A 22567-nucleotide genomic window follows, 5' to 3' on the forward strand; every position below is an offset into this window, starting at 1 on the left:
GACACTGATGAGTTCAGGCTCTGTTTTCAGAATCATGCACAGTTCAAAGCATTTTTCCAGGAAACAAGCTCACCATCAGGATGTAACAATCAAGATCTTCTTTTCACATCATATAATAAAAACAATACCTGATTAAGCTAATTATGTTATTTTGGAAACAAAGAACAATAAAAGATTATGAAACATGTTTAAAAACTTGGTCCTGCCAAATGTTTTTTGTTCTATACTCACTCAGACTACAATCTCCAGTTTCTTAAAGATTTGGGTCTCTGGCAATGATTCCTGTAACTACTCAGGAAGAATAAGATATGTAAGTATATTCCTCTAATAAACCCACCTGCAGAGGTTTTTGTCGTTCAACATATTGTAAAGGTTCTACAGTGGCTGAAAAGGGATTTAGTAGCAATTGGGGGAGCACAGCGGACTGTGCATCACTGCCTGGGTAGTCTTGGTCAGTGTTGTCTTGTGACAACGATGAGGGCTCAGGGACATCAAGACGTGGGCTGTGGCTCACCTTGTTCCCCCCCAATGAGTGTGTTTCTTAGCTGCATCACTCGGAAGTCCCCCAAAATACGTTTTTGATGTTTAAGAGGGAGTGCTTTATAACAGGCACTTATATTATGGCAAAAGAACCAGTGGGACATTGTGGTGGTTTTCTGAAGTAAACAAGGAAAAGAGGAATATACGCCAGTTTAAAGATTAGTTGTCTTTTTTTAAGGGGTAAATGTTTTCCTGGTTTCCTTATTTTGCACAACCGCAATGTATTGTAACTGTGCGATTCCCTGAGTGCTTCACTTTTGACCTTAAACATAAATTACTACTAATGCTTTTTTCAGTACATGAAACCATCCAGTGCAACACTGCAATTAAATCACACTTACTGGCTTTAAGCCTAACAGGTAGTATATTACCACATTTTGTACGCTAGGGTAAATACACACTAGCTTAATCACTGGCTTCTTTATACCATTATGTAATGTCCCTCTGTTTTCAAACAATGTTTGATGCTCAACACCTTTGCTCGTTCCTTTATAATAGGGGTTTAATGAATGCTAGGGGCATGCTATCATTTGAAGGGAAAGTTAACTGCTCTGCTAATGACAACTGCTGATCAAAACGAGCCAAAGAGCAGTAGCATCGCAATTTTTCCTTTGTTAATTTTACCCACGAGTAACATGCTGCGAGATGTGTTATCTCGGTCTGAATGAGGGAGGAGAGCAGAGGCGGCAGTCTGGTGGCGGGGGTGTTGTCCTGCAACGTTACAGGCACATTATAGCCAGAACCCCTTTGTTTATGGACCATGCTTTGCTCCTCCCACCCCTCCTCCCCCTCGCAATGAATCTGCGAGAACTGACCTCATGCAGCTTTAAGGAGCGCGCTGAATGCCACAGATCTGGCTTACCTGCAGCGAAGAGCATGACGGCGACTGGCCGGTAGAAGCGTCTCCGGGAGCCCATGCAGACGGATATCAAACCCACCAGGAAGGCAATGAGGATGATGGCAGAGCCCCCCAGGAGCAGGGCCAAGGTCGCAATTTGCCAATCTGCACGACACAGCAGAGAGAAAGCGAAAGAGGCTTTACACTTTCACAGGCTGGAAGTGTCAAAACACACAGTGAGGAACACCCAAGGTCCTTGGACAAAACGACTTCGTGAATAACAGACAGAGATCATAACAAAGACATACTGTATATGCCTGCCAAGGATTAAACTGAAGCTCACATGAGAAGAAAAACATTCAAATTTCAAAGGCATGCAGTCTGTCCATTGTGAATATTGGAGAATGGATCAGGTGACTTAAGACTCAAGTGACATATTTAATGGACCGGCCATATCACACTGGCAACACCAGTCCAAATATATAGCCCGTGTTAAAACTATATCACTGGAGCTCATTTTATTCTGGTGTGGTATTGTATGAGTGAGGACTGAGCATTTGACCATAAAAGGAGAGAAAGCAGACAGCTAAATTTTAATCGGTTGATGAAATACTGCCTGAACTAGCTGAAAATAGAAACTCATATCCTCTTGATATGAAGCCAGAATCAACTAATTTCCCTTCTCAGTAATACTTCAGGGGTTGCAAATGACACTTTATAAACGTGTTACAAACCAGCTATTGACACTCAAATGTGCATTAAAATACTTCTCCTTATTATTTATCTCCTTATTATTGTTAAAACATACAAAGTGAATCATTAGTAGTCAGTTAATACTAGGTCACTGAAAATATGTACTCTTTTTAAATGTCAAAATTTGAAGTCATGTATAAGTAGAATTTGCAGCCCCTAATTTAAAGTGCTACCTGTTCATTATTATTTTTGATATCTTAAATAGAACTCCATTAGGTCCTAATCCATTTTCCAGTTCCAAGAGGTGATGGGCATTCTTCACACTGCAAAGCAGTCACGTGCCACACCTAGAATGAACTTCCTCATGCCACTGCCCCGGTCACACATGTCCAGAATGTGAAGATGAACGAGGGCATGTCTTTCAGCACATATTCTTGGCAGTCGGCACAATAAGGCCTTCCATTTCTTTCCCACTCGACACTTGACAGAAGGTTCACATGGCTTTTGGCCACAATTTCCTTTCGAGCGGTATTGAAATGGGAGAAGACAGTTAATTCATCCATCCATCCTCAGAAAACCTTCTAATCCCAGTGAGAGTCAAGTAGCACCACAGCCTATCCTGGAAAAATTGGAAGTGCAGGATCCCTCTCAACCCCTGAAAAACATGTCAGTCCATCACAGGGCTGCAGAAAGAAGGTTCACTTTTGAACAGTGAAGAACAGCCAAACCTACCAAGACACAGAGTAAATGCAAACTCCTCACAGATGACACCAGAATCAAAACCGGGACACTGGAGCAGGAAATCTGCAGCACTTACTGCCATCCACTGCTAATACGGAGTTTTCTTTTACTACTTTAAAAGTAGCATTTATTCCTATTACCAGACAAGATGTGAGACTCACCTTTCTAATTTAAATCATATTAGGCTTCCAAGCATTCTGTACCTTCCAATAAAAATTAAACTGACTTTTATTTAGAACAGTGTAGTATACAATCTCTAAAGTAATAAATACAAAAGGCACTGTATTTTATTGGAGTTTTTTTTCTCTTCCCGAAACTTTATGTAAGATTACGTTTAGGGTTAAACACAATGGATTATTCATCATTCAAATTAGGTTAAACATTTTGTGCTACATTCTCCATGGATATGGATGTCTGCTAAGAAAACAGATCTTAATTTTTATTTTTTAACTTTATATTATTAAAAAGGACATTTTGTTAAGCAACCTACAGTATATAATATCCCTAAGAAATGCATACCTTCTCTTACAGTACATGGTTTGTAAAGAAATGACTGCTATCACATCACATAAGAAGGCCTTGCATCAAAAATAAATCAGTGAGTTAAAAAAAAAGAAAACATATATTAATTTTCAATAAAAGGAGCTATAAATAATCCTCAAAAAGTGTCATATGATACCATTAACCAGTTAGCATTTAACTAATTAAGTAGTTTATTTTTGAGGTTGTGTAAACTTGACCAAATCATGGTTTGCATAAAACAGCATGCAATAAAGGCCAATGCAAAACACAATGATAGCAATCAAACATATTTTTGGATAACAAAATACTGAGTTATTTAATGAGCAGCCAATGCCAAAAAAACAATAAAACTGATAACCACATTGCGATTGCAAGAATCTGACAGAGACAGCCTGCAAAACAAATTTCAAAAGAACAGAGGCTTTGCATTGTTTTTAAAGAAACAACACAGTTTGGAGTATATTGCTGTCTAACCAGCATCCCATGCTTTTTAATATCACAGATATTTTCCTTGTCAATGTGGAGATTAAATATCCTCAGACGCTGCTTTCCTTCAGGGTAAACTAACGCATCTGTGACACTGTTAGTTTATATTTATTTTTATGTTGCTTTTAAGACAAACACAACAAACATCCAGACTGTGTCTAGGGGGGGGGGAGCTATTCAGAATTGCACTGAGTTAATCTAGTTTAATGAAGGACACCAACAGTGGATGAAAATCCTGTCTGTTAGAACTACTGGCAGTTTAATATGGGATTAGTACAGTATGTTCTGTAACAGCAGCCATAAGAACTGTGAACACTGTAAATAAGACACTCTCTCATGTCTCTGTGGTTTCATTGTAAGACTTGGAGAAAATAGCTGTTGAGCCAGTCTCCAGGTATGAATACTGAAATATAATTTCTAAAGAGAAAGGGAACACTGTTCAAGTACAGCAACACAGCATAGCTATCACTGCACTTAACACCATCCCTTGATTTTTGCAGCTTCAGCTTAAGACTGTCATTTCGCTATATGCTGACCTTTTTCTGTCTAAGCTCTTGGCCTTCCTGCCAATTGATGGGATACAGTATTACTTCTCAGTCGCTGTGGCCTCAAAGATAGGATCTTCATTTAAAAAGGACCACAGAAGGTGAATGTAGCTCAATTCAGCTCATAACAGCTTGTGAAGAGGCATATACAGTAGGTAGAAGGCTACACAGAGGCAGAGAACTGCACTGCCTTAGCACTGCCTGAAGTACATCTACTTGATATGCTTTATACAATAGATGAAGTATATATATATAGTGTATGTTTTTTATATAAACTATATATTGTAGCTCATACTGTAGAAACAAATTCCGAATAAAGAATTTATATAACGTTCTTTGTTGCCTTAAGAAAAAATGTCCAATCATTACTTTAGAAATTAGAAAATAATGTTCCATAACTGACACCAAACACCAGTCAGTTAAGTGAAAGCAGTTGTTTAATTCTCTGTTTCTGTCAAGTTTCATTTTGCCCTACTTATATTATTTAATATACCTTTAATCATTTAGACCTTATTAAAACCTTTATTTGACTATAAACGCTATTAAAATGTAAATGGTATTTATTTTGGAAAGGAGACCAAAGAAAATGTTTTTTTTTTGTTTATTTCAGATGAGGCAATATAATGTGAAATTCAAAGTGTCTGCACAGATTTTGTAAAAAATACAGATATGACTAATCCTGGATCATTTAAACTATCAACTTCCAGTAAGTATATGCAACGTTTTGAATGTTGCTCTAGTTGGAATTTCTTAATGAACTCTTCAAAGACATGCAATTACTTAATGCTCCTTAGGGAGGAAAAATCACAAGTTCTGTTTCATCAGTAGTCAAGGACAAATCAAATACTCCCGCATGTATGTGGAACACACACAGGCATGAGACTTAAATGAAGTGGTCTTCCATTTCCCCTAGTTCAGACACATTAATAAAACAGTCTTCACAGCTGACTGCCATTCACCAGTAACTTACAACCTACTTAGAACAGTGTAAATATCAAAAGAACTGCATGGTATCTACAGTACTGGATGCATTTGCTCTCTGAATGCGACAAGATTTTATTATACAGTACCAGGGACATTGGAAATGCATTCAAAGATAAAAGTTGCAATCATTTCTTCTGTAAATACCTTTTCAATTTGAAATGGCCAAGTGTTAGTCAACAGAATTCACCCCTACAAACTCCTTACCAGGATGGAGTGTAAAGGACTAGGATACACCTCCTAAACCTGCACTGCAAACACAGCACTGCTCGAGACCAGTTAGGACAAATGTGAATTAGCTTTGGAATTGCAGAAGAAAGAGAAAAATAAAACAAAGACCTCAAGTCAGCTGAAAAAAGAACTGGAAGCATATTGCGCTGTCCTGCAGCCCAGCCTCACAGGCATAAGGCCACTGATAATATTTACTCATGCAGACAGCTCATGAGTCTCTCTAAAGCAATTCTGGTGGTGTTTAGTAAGTTCTGTGCCACCACTGCAGAATCCCACTCATGCTCACTGAGTGGCACATTTTGGATTTAAAACTTCACATTTCCAAACTTAATCAAAGTGGAAAAGCTGCACTTAAGCTAATTAGGAACCTTTGACGGTTCTGCTTTGGTTATAAAAAAAAACAGCCTCTTACAGTTCTGGCAACCTTTCTATGAAATAATGATTTGTACATCCATGAACTTTTTTTACCCTGGAAATAGATCATAAGACAGTAATAGAAGATGAAAGGTCTTAAGAATCAACTTGAATTAGGTAACGCACACTTGACTTGCATGGTGCAGGAACCAGAAGGCTACTGCTATAAATATTTCACTGTCGTGGAGGAGTGATACTCACAGCAGGGGAAAGAGGTCTAGATTGAATGCTGAAACTGCAGATAAACCTAGTCAGGGACAGCACTCAGTGATTCTGGTTGTCTGCACCTCTGCTCTTTCAGTTGCATTGTGGGTATGAAAGTGCTATAGCTGCTCTATGCACCAAAAGCTTAATCATTTCCTAAAAATAACATATGCTGGTATCAAATTCAAGCATTTACAAGAGTCAAGTAGGCTCTTTGGTTCAGTATTATATTCAATATGTTCAAAGGACAAAATAATTCCCCCCCCCCCCCCAAGAATTCACTTTAAACATTATTAACATACAGGATGGAAAAAACTAAGTTGAATCAATAATTCACTTTAAGACAGTGACCTACAGTACCTACAAATCATGCAAAACTGACAGGCTTTTAGGCAAAACCCTATACTGTATACGGAAAAGAAAAGGGATAATTTAATATCTTTTGTGTCTTTTACCCTATCTTTTTTTTCAGTTCACAATATTGAACTGCAAAGCATACAACTCACCAGTGAAGGAAGACAGTTTTATAATTAAACTCAATATTTTATTTAAATGTTTTAGGGTTTTTTTTTTGCAGAGCCTTGTAACACTAATTCAATTAAAGGCTGCCTCTCCATGTAATATTCAGAATATGTTCCTTCTGGACCCCAACTGTGTTAAAAGACATCATTATGCCACTCTACTACATACTTCTTTCACAGTATCTGACAGGCGTTTATCAATATCAACACATTTGTTTTGTAAATACAGCAGCTAGCAATCTAAATTAATCTAGTGCCTGAAGTTAACAATGTAGTACAGACATCTGCAATGGGAATGAACAGTCTTTAAGACTTTCGAAAAGCACTTAGAGCAATAGCAATTTCAAATTAATTTAATCTTCCTCATACACGTACTGTAAATGGAAATGATAATTTGACTAGAAATTGTCTGCATATTATAAGTACATGGGAATAATACTGTATATATTAAGGACTCAATTAATACCGTTTAATCACCTGAATGTATTAAATTTTAAGATATAATGCATTATATAGTAGGTACCTCATAATTATTTTATTACTTCCCAAAAATGATCTCAGACATTTAAAAAATGTATGCGTTAAGCACAGCGAGTGTAGTTACAGTATGTCATTCTTAGTCATGATGAAACTGTCCTAAATAGTGCTTTGAATGCGGGCAGTGTTAAACTGGCACTTTGCACAGACAGCTCTATTTCTTCTATATCTTTACAATTTCTCATGTATTCCGTATTGCAGTTAAAATAGTAACTTTTCAGAGATGTGATAATTAAAATGACATCTACACTAGATACTGTAAGAACGTACTCTTTAATTAAATATAATAATTGGATGTTAACATGTTACCCCTTATCAAGGGTAACCTACAAATGAAATATACTGTACTGCCTGATTTAATTGAATTGATCTCCTTTTTAATTTAATACCATTTTGGTGTTAATTGGCTTATCACATAAATATAGTTTGAAAATGATCCAAAGGTTACATCAATCCAAAAGCAATTACCTTACAGTTTCATGTAATACAGATTTCTTTTTTTACTTTCCTTGATGCCTTAGGGTGAAGACTAGAATATTGCAATTTTTCTCATCAGGATCCTAATCATGTTGATATCATCATATAAGGAATTTCTGATTCGTGAATCATTACAATGTATGCTGAAGTAAAAATAAGTTCCTAATTCATATTGCATATATTCCAATACTTTTTATAACTTTTGTGCTGTTTTTTTTCCCCCAAATATGCAACATCTATAGGAGAGTGGGATTCAGTGATATTGTGTTTACCCAAGGAAGTTAATAAGGGGTAGTTTGAGGTGATTCATAAAGTCCTTCCAAGATATAGTTATAAAAGTGTTCATAACATGACTCACTTAAAAACAACAAACCTCCATAAATATGTGATGTGTCTGCATTGATATATTGTTATATTTGCACAAAAGAGCATTATAACTCTACAACAGTAGTACAACTGATGCTCAGGACTGTACATGCGTTAAAGCATTCAAATTGCAGACATTCTAATGTCGTTTTTGTGGATTGGAATTTGCACTTATCCTGCTGGAAGAGAAAGCATTAGCTTTTCAGGGTGAGAACAGTCACTCTGCATGTTAGCAGTTGGCCTCTCCGAGCTTCCACATCCCTAACAGCAACCCAAACCCTAATCATCAGCCTTTTCCAACACCTAACCCCAACCTCAACTATAACCCATAAGAAAACCTCAACCCTATTCCAAATCCTGGCTCTCCACACAATGTTCACATGAGGCAGCCACCAGAACTGTAGTAGTTGCAGTTAGAAATCTAAAATACCAACACTTTTGTTGCTAGAAGGGGTGCAGTATTCCACAGAAATGCCTGCTATACAGTATATTATCATTTCAAAGCATGTACAATTGCATAAATTGACTGGCTGTTAAATGTTTATGAAATGGAAAGAAATATTGATGGTGTTGCTAGTTCCCCATTTTGATTTATTGTTCAAGTGAAAAGGTCAGCTTCAATTCTGCTATTGTTGACTCCTCCAAGATCTGTTTATTTTCTACCCAGACTTGACTTTCAAGTTTATTGATCACAGATACTAATCTGTTCACCTTTCAGTATGCCCATATTCAGAAAGTACAGACCCTTTGAAAAATAAATGTCATCACTTCTTTACGGCTTTGCTAATGCTCAACAGTAGATTGACGCTAACACCATTTTTAAATGTTTTTAAATTAAAACCTTATTTATAAAATCATCAAGTCAATACTTGTGTTCAGGATTATACCAACACATAAAGTTAGCAGATCCGTGTGCTAATGAAAAAGGTCTGAGCTATAATGTAAGGGGGGGGGGGGCTTCTTGATTTTAGAGGCTGTTGATCTGTTTTTTTTTTATCTGCTATGAGGTAGCACAGCTCCACGTCACATTAAAAAGTACTACTCTGACACAGAGATAATAGTATTGCAACAAAACACCAAGCACAAAATAGAGCACACACATCTGTGGCTGAAAGGCTGATTAAGACAGTATGTTAAACAGCTATACAGCTGGATGGAGGCAGCCAGACAAAAGGTGGAAAATTCTAACAGATCAACAGGAGTGACCGTCCAGAAAAAATAAAATTGTACCTCTATTGGGAGTGCTGATTTTAATCTGACAGGGTTTTTATGTTTCACATTACACTAAGAACATTTACAGCGTGGCAAATTCAAACCTCTGGACACAACAATTGCAGTTTATTAGAAATCTGAAAAAAATACACTACTATAAAATCCACTACCACAGAAAACTCTATTTCAATTGCTCAAACCCTGGCTACACATTATTCCAAGCTGCAACAGACATTATTTAAAAGGAATACACAAAACATACACATGCATTTATTGACTTTAAATGTTGGAACGGAAGGATGGATGCAGGTTATACTGTAGCTGACGTGTGACATCTTCACAGGGTTTTGATGATTGGTTAATTAGATACATCATATCAACAGTCATATCACAAGGCAACTGCTGGCCCTGTATCAGGCATTACCAAATGGGTTAGATGGACCAAACAGCCTCTTCTCTTTGGTACTGTAACTGCTCTTATACAGTATGTTCAATGGCAGAATTACTGTATCTGACATGCCAACGTGATTGTAAAAATTAAAACGTAATGAAATACAGTATAAAAAAATCAGTACCATGATTAGGCAGGTGATGTTTAAAAATACCTTAATGTAAATAAAAATCAGATTCAGTTCTGTTTTTTACAGTGTTTGGTTGTGACATGTTATCACTACAAAAGGATATTTCCACCTGTGTACAGTAGCCTGATAAAGAAGAATCTGGGCTTTGTGAATCCCATTCCCATTTCCGCAGTTCATAATAAATAAATCTTTCTCCTCTACTTCTATGACAATGGCAGTGAAACGTGCAGTATTTGTGCACTTATGTCTGAGACACAGAAAGGTTTTCCCCTTCATACTGAAAAAATCCACCAGGGATCATACATTATGGGGTGTGCTCTGGGTTTTCAGGAAGCTTTCAAAATGCACCCAGTGTGTAAAATGGTACTCCTTCTGACAGCCTTCCCTTTGTCAAGACATCTCACCAGTGAAAATTTTACAGTCAATTAAAGGGATAACACTAAAGCCTATGTGGATTTCAAAATGTAAATCTTATTAAACATTTAGCATCCTTTTACTAAACTAAAAGTACTGTGCTTCCTAGGATGAGGGAAGACTGAAATGCAGACTTTTATGACTTCACCTTACAACAAAATAAAATTGTATGTATAATAAAAAAAGAATCAGATTTCACAGATTAACATTTTAGAAAAATCTTCATTTTTTGTTCAAAATATCTAAAATCCACGATCGGCCTCTGATGTATAAAGAGCTAGAAATTTTCTGAAGGTCTTGTCCGGCACACTGCTGCTGGGCCCAGGCCTCTCAGAGCCGTACGTGCCCTTTACACATTGTGCAAATTAATCCATAAGGTCAGCACACTGGTCTGCTGCAATGTAATATAACTCACACTGAATCACAATGGCTTTAAATATCATATTCTATAAATCACTTTCTGACTTTGTAAAGTTCTCAATGCTAAAAACGCAAGGTTCGGGTCATTGTAAATTATAACATTGCTTAAGGCAGCACAGTTATTTGTCAAGGAGGAAGAGCACTTTGTACACCCCCAGCTGTTTAGGTTAATTTTCTTCATCTGTGTATCATGGTTTGATATATATATATAATACGACTCTGATACAGGTAAAGCCTTATTTTATGGTGCTTCTACCACATCCATCTAATTTGAGATTGGGTATCCTTTTGCACAAAATGTTTAGAATACCACTATTAATGGGCGTGTTGGAGAGAGGAAGGGGTGTATTGTCCTTGTTCCTTTTCTAAATTGTTACGTGCTGAATCACTTCACAAAATGACAACACTGGCGCAGTAAAAACAGCAGCAACGAAGAGTGATTTTTGTAAAGAGTGTTACACCAAGGGTCTTATCAACCTGAGACAAGACTGTACAGTCTGGCAGGTTTGCTATCACTGGAGACCTATCCTGATTTGGAGCTTCTGTGACCTGAGTAGAGAATGTTTGGGTCAATCATCCCAAAAGGATCTTTAATGTCCCTGTTAGGGAATGGAAGAGCTTGTTTTACCTTTCGTTATAGGTTTTTTTGGACAGCACGTGTGGGAAAAAAAATAGACTTTTTTTAAACAAAGCAGACCTCAGAAAACAAGAAGTGCAAGAAATTCCACCTCTAAAAAAAACTGTTGCTTAAGAAAGGTATTAAGTGCACACCTTTTTCAGATTTTTTTCTAAAAACAAAAAAAAATAGTTTAATTAAATTGGAGTTAGCAAATAACTCCTTCTGAGAAAAAAAGGAAGGAGTTTAACTGTCATTTAACAGAGGTTTGGTCTTGAAGATTTTCTGTCCATCCAGAGATGTGATGCCAGACAATGATTTCCTTGGACAGTGGGTAAAAGTAATGAAATAGCAGCACTAGCCTGGACAAAATCAAACCTTCAGCCACTCACTACTCTTAAATTCCAAACTCACTGAATGATATCTGGGGTGCCTGAGGGCTCTTCTTACTACTCAATGTGAGCACACCATTCACATCCGTTCAGTAATTTTCAGTTTGCCACGGAGATTAATTTTGATTGAATTTTGAATCAAATCCCACCTTTAGAAAAGAATACACCTGCGAACAGAAGCCAAAATAAGTTTTTTTTTTACAAAACAGTAAAAAAGTGGTTCAAGCATCAAGACCAACAACTTAATGATCTGTTCTGACCAAACAATAGAGATGGACATATTTTTTAAATTTACAATAAATTTTAGCCAGCAGCCATATCACCCTGCAGCTCTCAACTGGCAGCCCACTGAAGTTCAGCAGGGTTGAGCCTGGTCAGTGCCTGGATGGCAGACCCCCCAGGGAAAGCTAAGGCTGCTGCTGGAAGTGGCGTTAGTGGGACCAGCGGGGGGGTGCCCACCCTGCGGTCTGTGTGGGTCCCAATACCCCAGTACAGTGGTGGGGACACTATACTGTAGTGGCGCCGTCTTTCGGATGAGACGTTAAACCGAGGTCCTGACTCTCAGTGGTCATTAAAGATCCCCGGGCATTTCTCAAGAAGAGTAGGGAGTTCTCCTGGTGTCTTGGTCAGATTTCCTCCCCTTAGCCTTTACTGTGGCCTCCAAATCGTCCCCATGTATGACTGGCTTGCACTTGCCCTGCGATGGACTGGCGTCCCGTCCAGGGTGTACCCTGCCTTGTGCTCGTTGCTTGCTGGGTAGGCTCCGGCTTCCCACGGCACCGTATGGTATAAAGCGGTTTGGTAAATGACAGGACTTTAAATTTTACTTTAACCTTTAATTTTAGTTCTTTACTTTTGAGATAGAGGTTTTTAAAAGGTTGGACTCAGATTTCCCACTGTCACTGTACATTTTCATATCAAAAGGATTTGGAATTAAATTTGATGAAAAATATAGCTGTGAGGACCTGAATGTTTTATGCTTAACTTCAGTGAAAGATCATAGTTCCACTAACAGCTGCAGAAACACTATTATTCTGTAATTAAAGAAAATATTTACATTTGTGAAACTAAAAACGAGTTTAGAAGCTTTTTAAAGGGTATTTTAATAATTTTCAGTTTCTTTTATCCTTCTCCCTGGAAATGGTTACACTTCCCAAATACAAAAAAAAAAACAGACTGATAATTTGAGATCTCAGAAACAATGAAAAAACACGTTTTAAAATACATTAAAAAAGTCATCACTGGAAGTCATTGTGTAAACATTCACAAAATGCATGGATCTAAAAAAGTACATATGTACATAATTTTTCTTCATATAAAATTCTGAATGCAAAATCAAACAACCTAATTTGTTCAGTTTTTATTCTGAAATTATCCTAGGCTACTCTAGTGAAGTCAAGCAACTGTACTCTAAGGAAGAGGAAGAGTATTAATGTCATCAGCTCACTGGATTTCACTAATGTTTCCTGTTGAGCCTGCAGCACATGTGCTGGGATGAAAGAAAAAAAAATTCCTATGGCAAAACAGCAGCTTTCAAAGTCATAAAGAGGCAGGTACGGAAATCCAACTTCACTTTTATTGAAGATACCAGAAATAACAGCCCTCAGAATAGGAATCAGTGGCCATCGGATTCACACAGCTATGGGACAGCTACAAAAAACAGATTAGCCATGGCTTGTGGCTTCCCCATTCTTTCCCAGGGGAGATATCCCTCCTCTTCACTTGCCACTCACAGGTGTTGATGAAACAGCATTCTATAGGTACTGTCTGCACACAGGTGCGTTAAAACAACAAAGAAGACTAAATGAAGAAGATGCAAACAAAAGGAGGCCATTTAACTCAACAAGGGTGTCAACTGGTATGGTAAAGATTTTGACTATTTAGTCTGAAAGGATCCTGCAATCGGAATTCCTGTCTTCCAAGTCATCAGTGGCACATTGCTGCAGTATATAAATAACATTAATGCTAACAGGGCTCTCAAGAGAGTATGTTAGTCAAGATACTCTGAGGGCAGGCTGAGCCCAGTGGTTCAGACATTTTCCTGACACCAAGCACCTTTGACTGGGACTCCCCAAGCGGCAGTAGAAACTGGCAGTGAGTTACTGAGATATGGCCAACTTGACTGGTGGAGGGCCTTTCTGCTTTTGAAGAAACAGTGAGTCCTGTGATTTACCAGGCACTTGTTAGCATTTGGCAAGAGATGGGAAACTCCTCCGAACAGTTTTAACTCTCCTGTCAGGCACTGTGGAGCTCACAACCAACCTGTTGAAAGCTGGATGGCTGTCAGGCGAGTCTGTCATCAGAGAAGCATACTATCAGCAGGCTAGCAATTCACCCAGACAGTACAAGAATGTGAGCTATAAAGATAAGTTTGAAAAAACTGGTGACTTTGCATATTGTGAGCTCCAGATCACTCTCATCATATAATAATAATAATAATAATAATAATAATATAATTTCATAATAAAAATAATGACACTGTTATTCCATCTGTTGGATGAACTGTAATACAGTTGTCTGTTTCTTGTAAGGCTTCAAACTGGCAACTTTATGATTAATGCAATTGTTTTTAACGACAAATTTCATATCTAAAACACATGTAACATGCACATTCATAGGGTGAACATTCTACCACATCCAGACCATTATAAAAAACAGAAATGTAACAATCTTTGACCTTTTCTGGAAAGTTTCATATAGAACAGCATGAGGGAATATTGAATACAGGACTCCAGGGATATATTAGTCCCACTTACTGCAAAAACCCGGTAATAAGCAAAAGTTTAGCCTTTTACCTGTGCAACTTTTGAAAAGCATATTGTGTGTCTTTTCAATTACCAAGGCACATGAAAAAAGCTGCCATTATTGAATGTGAATGTAAATTGAAAATGAACAGACTTTAAATTACACAGATGTAAATGAGAGTCGTATTTTGTGTATTTCAAAGGCTGTGCTCCCTTCAAGCTTTCTTCCGAATCCTGTGTGAGTCAGAACACTGGCATTTCACAGGAATAAAACACTTCAAAGAACAGCAAAAAAGCTTAAAACAGTTTGCTGAATACAGGCACCTGTACCTACACATACTTCCAGGATTCACAAACACCTACAATATTTCCCCATACTCAAGTGAACATTTGATGCATAACAAGCTGAGCAGCAGGGTAAACTGGACAACACATACTGTACAGTACATGCATTACCCAATATTGGGCAGGGATTCTGTTGTTCAATGTGTATTGTTCGCAATGTGTCTGTATTTATTTTTAAGTGTGTTAGGGGATTAACAGATACAGTAGTTCACAAATTTGGTAATTTTTGGTGCTTTCAATTAAATAATCAGACTGAGAAATAGTGCCTTTGCCCATAATTTGTTAATGTTTTCTCCCACTCTCCTCCTCTTACAGTTAAAGAGAATGGAATAGTACTACGATACCCAGTCCCAAAAAATGCAACGCTATTGCTTTTTAAAAAGCAGCACGATTTCCTGTTCATCCATCATTTCTACATCCAAAGTCATAAAGCACAGCAGTTACGATCTTATTTTTTCAATTCTTGATTGATTACTACCATATGAACGCAACTTCTCTGAAGTGGGAAGTAACTGGAAGGAAATCTCGGGAAACAAATAATTTGTCTTTCCAGAATATGGTTTTGGAGTTGTTCAAATAATTCAAGGTAGGAATCAAAACATGAGCAGCAGCAGGGAGCTGAAAGCTGTGAATTCTGGATGTCTACAGGTTCAAGTCTTCGGTGAGGTTCTGCTGTTGTACATTTACTGTTAAGCACCTTCCTTACTCAAATTACGCTGGTAAAATGCCCAGCTGTGTAAATAAAAGTCGGGCTGCATAAAGCGTCAGCAAAATGGGTAGAAGATGAAACCTTCAAAACTAAAAAAAAAAGTCTCATAATTTGATTTTGTCTATTTTTTGTTACCGAATATCTATATGAAAAATAAATCTTGAATCTTCTTTAACATTTTGTAAGCATTAAACCTCTTAATTAAAACAACACATGCCTGGGTATTATTTTATCATCCATTTGAACATACAGTAACTGACAGTGAAATGATGATATAGTAACAACACATTCAGAAGGGGAGAGTGTTGAAGGATAATCTATCTCAGCTATCAACCACAACATCAAGCACCAAATATATGGCTTTAAAAACACCCTCATAACCATCAGCTGTACACCTTTCACCTGATAAAAGAAATTGAAATCTCAGGTAAGCTCTTGGCCTGTTAGCTTGGCAGACTTGGTTAAAGAATGTGTCATTCAATAAAACAAAAGCTGGGGAATATTCTGTGTATTCACAGGAGGCTGTTAGTGGTAAACAGAATTAGATTCGCTGAAGGCACCTTAGCCCTCTTTAATGGCCAGGGAGTGTACCACTAATTCAGGATGTTCATGTGTGTTTACAGGAAGCTGACAAATGAGCAAACTTTTTAAACCACCACACAGCAATGAGAAAACAATCGGCACATTTAGAAAGCAGGCTTAATAGGAGACACTGCTTTAAACGTTACCATGTGTATCTTATCTGCGTTATGCTCACTTACTTATCAGCATACTGTAATTGTCTGGTGTACCGAAGTTGAACTCATTACTTTTTTAAGTTCCTTTTCTGTACTGAAACTTAGCACTATTTTCTTAATGTTGGTTACATCTTCAGACACCTTGCCATTAAGATCTAATTTGATTGTCTGGGTTTGTTTTCCAAGAGTAATGTATTTTAGGACACTTCAGAAGATCTAAAAACATTAGTTTCCTGGGATGAAAGATTTTTCACTGTTCCTTTTAAAAAGAAAATGTAAAAGCATGAATGACCTTTACAACATGGTGTTACTGCTATGTTTGGGGAACAACAAACACTGAAGAGTAACAGGATAATAAATGATCCATCATGCACTAGGGCACAATGTCCAGCACAATGTTTTAAAATGGCGTCAAGGTGAAAGAGAAAAGTTCAACTTTCAATAGCCTCATCTGGAATACCCGTGCTCCTGGATTTAAAAAAATGGAAAACATTAGTTAAGTTACAAATAGTAAACAGTCTCCGATGAGATTCTAAAAACATGGAAGCAGTAAAATGTCCTTAAAAGCTAACCTTTTACTGAAAAATACAGCTCTTAATTTGTAATCTGAACATTGTTGTTCCCAAAATATTAGCCTGGAACCTCAGCCAGGGACACTAGTAAAATATGCCAAAAGTAATTAAGTAGCAGGAAAAAAAACAATGTTCCAAAAATATTATCTTGAGGAAATCTTAGCTAAAACGTTTACTTTATCTTCTACATATTTAGCCTTAGTAAAATGGTCCTATTTTAAAAATATCTGTAATTTGATGCCAGGAGCATGTAAATAAAAGATCTTAGGCGCTGTGACTGCCATAAGAACTTAAGAAAGCTTACAATCAAAAAGGTGGCCACTCGGCCGATCTCACCTACTTGGTTAGAAGTAGCTTATTGAGTGAAGTGCCTTATCAAGTTTCTGAAGGATATTGAATCCTCCACCATATTGAATCGCTGAAGGATCCCATCATGATGATCTCAAACGACTCTCCTCTCCCCAAAAGCAACCTGCAATGGGAGTGTGATTGCTACAGTATCAAGTGCAGTAAGCCCTGCAGTGAGTCTGTGTATTAATGCCCATTCCTAGTGTGTTTATTACAATCACACAGGGCTAAACAACCCCTCATCGATGGGCTCCTGCAAGTGTTAGAGGAACTTTTCAATTAGCACCTAATTAAGACCAGGAAAACACAGACACAGTGTCTTCTTCTCCACTTCATTGGTTCAATGAAATCACTACGGTCCGAGACGGAATGAAATCCACATTCAAGGATCTGGATTGGCTGTCCTCAGTAGAGTGTCACTTACAGCCTATATACACATTCTCCTACACAAAAATGTAATGACAACTTTTTAAGAAAGCTCAACTATTATGAAGAATTAAACTTCTACTATTCAGACATCATCTGCATAGTCTCCAGCTTCAGGGTGGAAATCGACTGTTGCCTACGTGTAGGCATTATCAAGTGCATAACTGTACACTATCCTGGGAACACACCAGGCCAAATGAGAGACAACATTTCCATAGCATTTAATTCAGAACCACTCAAAATCACTTACTGTACAATACTGTCATTAAAGTGCATACAGTTCTGCACAGAAATATCAAGAAGAAAATATCAATGTAATTCACTGAGACACACAATGTGATGATGAAAATCAATATTTTTCTTGTTTTCTTATGAGAATATAAAAATATATACAGTACATGCAAAACCACACTGGTGACATTCTATAGTATATCTTCATGCAAACATTTATATCACAATTTTACTTTGTGTTGGACTGCTCATCGTCTCCTGCATGTTAGCTCTCCTTAAAGATTTATAGAAAACAGCAATGTGAAACTGCACTATTAAACTAAAATAATATTTCACATCAACGCAAAGCTAGGACATAGCTTCTATTTGCTTGCTTTGAAAGACCTGGTTAATGTGAAAAAGTATTAAAACATGCATCTATTTGACAATTGACTATATATAAAAAAAAATCTTTTCAGATTCAAGATTCCACTTCAAAGGACTAGAGGACGCAGTGGGTTAAATCTTCTGCCATTCACTGGATTTCGAATACGCTTTAACACAAATCAAAAGTGTGAAAAGCCTTTTGATTTACTCTTCAGAGGAGCTAGACAATGTGCCACATTTCTTGTACTTTAATTCTAAGGGTGATTGAGAGTGATCTCAGAAATTTCCAACATCACACTTGTGTTGGGCTGCTTGGCAGGCATGACTAACTCTGCAGCCGTTCAGATCCAGATACCCTCGATCAGATCTAGTCAGGCTCAACAGCGAAAATAATCTGGTGACTCCAGCAGGTACTGAGGTGGATATACTGTAACAAAACCACACCACCCAAAGACCTGCTGCCACATGAAGGTGACCACTGAGCAAGTTGACAGATTCTCCCACAACACATATCTCCCTAAGGTACAAATAGAAACAGACAAGTAAGGGACTCAGGCACTGAAAAATGCTCAATACACATACTGCTTTGTTTGTGTCTGCTCTGTTTTATGCCAGGTGTGGTGTTGCCTACCTTACATCAAACTGCAAGGGAACTCATTGTGGAGATCTCTGAAATGACTTTCTGGAGGTACAGTAGTCATTAACGGGATCATTTGGGCTCCTCATCTTCCATTACCTCCTTAAGAACAGGGTGCTTATACTGTACATTAATAGTGTATTTCAGTCAAATATTTTGATGTTTAGATCAAGCACCTTAACATCACAGCACACCATGTTTTTTTTCTATTTATTAAATCTAATGCTGAAACTCACAGGTAAACTGTGAAAGATATGCTGAAGACACAGACATATTTATCTGACTGTATGGAAAAAAGGGAAAAGTAAATTTTACTAAAATACTGTATAATCCCTTTGCAAATAATCCTATGCTTATATTTCTAATGTTGTAATGTATGCTATGTGAATGAAAGATTCTCAGATATTTATTTACCACCTTAGAAATATCCAGTGGATCTGCATTAGTTAACCCAAGAGTTTGACTAGGTATTAAATGGTGGTTTAATTTACATGCCAGGGTGCTCTGTTAAACAATGCCCCCTTGTCTGAGTCGAGAACTGTAATAAACTTGTCTAAACTACAGAGGCACTCAGTCTAGGTTATCTTAAATCGGAGTATTAAGAGCCTCTTTTTGCCCTGACCACTGTAACATTCAGAACAAGGTTTGTGCACAACATAATACAGACAGAGATGATCAACAAAAATAGGTCTTACAACAGTCAGTCCTGTGATTGTGCATACTGTATGTACATTAACTGCACCTGCTCCAGAGAATTGGACAGCTTCACTAATAACTTGATATGAAAAAGAAAGGAGACCATTTCAAACACTCAGCATGACCTCGGAGACTGCTGGGATAATAAATATCTACAATGCAGTAATGGGAATCTGACCAAGGCATCTCTGACACCAGCTGAACTAATCTGCCTTTTAAAATGTTTAGGCAAAATTGAGATGTCCACAGTTCCAAAACCTGTGGATCTGTAAGTATTAATTAAAAGATCCTAAGCTTTAACATGTTATCTACTCATGAGATCCTTTATATATTCGTCATAAACCCCATAGTGAAATTCCACATAAACAAGCCTAAAGGCAAGATGTTTAAGTAAAATCTGCGATCTGGAAGCTTTCTAAAACTATCCACAGAACAGGTACCTTAGAAATGGGCCAATAATTACAAACGGGGGTCAAGATTTATTTTTAAAAAACACTTTAATACCGACTTAAAATATGGTAACTTTCTGAGAGACAAAATGTAGTATCATGCAAAATTATATTCAAAATCTCGAAAATATGTTTTTGTATGATCATTTTTTTTGTCCCAAATATTGCATCTCGAACCTTGAACATTCTGCATTCATAAAAAAAATTACACCATAATGTCAGTGAAGGCTTCGAGCTTCATATAAACGGTATGTCTATATGATGTTTATTTAATTATCTATGCTCATAAATGTTTTTGAAAGTTAACGTACTGGATTCAGAACCCCGTGAATGTCATTTCACCTGCCGCCTGCAAATTTTAGAAACCGGTCGGCTGCAGTGCCAATATGTGGGTTTAGATCACCGACTGAGAATCCGCCGAGCGCTTCTTTAATATGTAAGGAAACAAAATGTCCACCTAAAACAATGATTCTCAATTAAATTAGCACCATCAATGCCCCCCCTTTAAAACTTTTTCCAAACAGATTGATTAATAGAGCAGGCTGACCACCGTCCGGTGTGAATGCAAATTGTGGTATAAAAAAGACAGGGGGGGAAGCAAACGGAACAGGAAACATAACCAGAGTCTTTTCACCCTTCGAGAAATCTTCACAAAACAGGTTAAAAACTAGTGCGTAACAGTCTGTCGGCACGATGCCAGGATGCTGCCTTTTACTTTATAAGGAATGGAGTTGGAGTTAAGTGTGTGTGAAGCGTTAATTAAAAAGGACCAGCACAAAGCACGGGAATGGACAAAACATTGAACGTATGCTCTCAGTTTGAAGTAGTACTCCAAATATCTATCTTTACAACGCCCGAGAAAAACGCATTTTAAAATACCATCAAAACGAGAAGCCGTGGGAAAACAAAATACAGAAAAAGTTATGCATTTAAGAAAGTAAATGTCGCTTGTTGCCGTGGTTACAAAGCATCCTGGCATCCTCTTACTCTTCGGTCTCTGTTCCAGAAGTTTGCTTCCTTCGCTGCTTGGACAACTAAGGAAAACCTTAACAATAGGACTTTTTTTTTTTGCTGATAACAAAAGCTAATTCCCACCAGCGTGAAGAGCGCTGTTAGCTAATATAACTCCTCAGAAATATATAGCGATTAGCACAAATGAAATGTGCGCATCGGAAAACAAGTCAGTAACTTGAAATATGCGATACATTTTCGCCGCACGAACAGGGCTCTTTATTAATGCTTTTCAGAAAGTTGCCCTGCCTATCAGTAACGCATTCAACTCTTCCAATCTGCGGCTGAAAACAAAAAAAACCGCGCAGGCTACGTTCCAATGAAGCATCCTTAGCACATTCCTCAATAAGTCTTCATATTTGCACCTGAGTTATAAGATTCAAAAAACACATTATAGAAGGCATGTTTGCTTTTGAATCCAGAAATTGCCTATAAGCACTATACGCACTTGAATTGGCACTCTGTTCTCAAAAGGACGGTCATACGCAATTTAAAATCAAATAAACGTGTTAAATGAGGGCAGAATAACAGAAAGAAAAGACGTAAAATGCACTATTCAGAGACTCTCATCGCAGTACTGATATGCATTACAACAGCTCATTATTGGAACTCGGGATCGCTGGAGTACTCCTCTGCACAGAGCAACGCACTTATTTCGTTGACGCCGGAGCCAAACCTCAAAATCATGAACTTGAAACTCCTTGGTCATGTGCGGGGATTACATACAGTAGCTACTCTTTTTCAAGAAAGAAACCATCAACACGAGACAAAAAAAAAAAACTTCTCTCACCAGTACTGAGAGTGGAGTTACACTGCCAGCTGTCGGAGTTCGCAGGTTTCCAGCAAGAATCCCACAGTGAGAGATAATAGTGATTATCTGCTGTGACCCACGCAGGGCTCAAAACGGCTCCAATATCCAGACACAGTGCCAGAAAAATGCACACCAAACCCACCAACTTCAATGGGGTCAAGACTGACACTCGAACTTCCTCTACTCCGCTGGCAGATGAAGCCATTACTGGTGATTTGGATACAGGTTTCGTTTTTTTTTTTCTCTCCCCCCTATTAATCTTCGGCTGCTCCTGAAGTAACAGAGGCAACCCAGTCGGTGATGCTGCCTCCACTGTTCACGGCCGTGTTCCCCCGGTCTCCGCTGCTGCACCGTCTAAAAACCAAGCCGCCTGAGCTAGAGCACTGACGTCATGACATAGCTCAAGACTCCAGTGTTTCCAAATAGTACCTACAGGGTCCTAACGCCAGGAACGAACTCTTAAATTCACGCATTTCTGAGGAGATTATGCCCCCATTGACGTGGTTTACTTCTTGAGCTGATCTTCAGTCAGCTTAATTATGACGATGGTGATGAAAATACCCCCCCACAGTCAAAAGAAACTCTGAAGTTTCTTCTGAATATTGGTTCCTTTGCTGTTATCTGGATTATCTGAGTTCTGTTCAGGGAATAAATGGTGTATGTGGGGCCTGTTTGGTGTTAATATTATTAGCGAATCTACAGTCCTTTCGCTGAAGAATTCCATTTTAATGAGTAGGTGTTTATTAATTAATCA

General features: G+C 37.8%; 1 protein-coding gene across 1 annotated transcript in view; it reads right to left on the reverse strand.

The window, feature by feature from the left end:
- Positions 1 to 22195, reverse strand: part of tmem47 (transmembrane protein 47) — a 48378-nt gene extending 26183 nt beyond the window's left edge. Inside the window, exons 1-2 of the mRNA XM_088913448.1 lie at positions 21793 to 22195; positions 1403 to 1543 (exon numbers count right to left, since the gene is read on the reverse strand). Of these exons, the coding sequence (XP_088769574.1) occupies positions 1403 to 1543; positions 21793 to 22018 (367 nt within the window). The 5' untranslated portion in view covers positions 22019 to 22195. The remainder of the gene's footprint in view (positions 1 to 1402; positions 1544 to 21792) is intronic.
- Positions 22196 to 22567: the final 372 nt, after the last annotated feature.

The sequence above is a fragment of the Atractosteus spatula genome, chromosome 4 (genome assembly GCF_055471065.1).
Source record: "Atractosteus spatula isolate fAtrSpa1 chromosome 4, fAtrSpa1.hap1, whole genome shotgun sequence".
NCBI lineage: Eukaryota > Metazoa > Chordata > Actinopteri > Semionotiformes > Lepisosteidae > Atractosteus > Atractosteus spatula.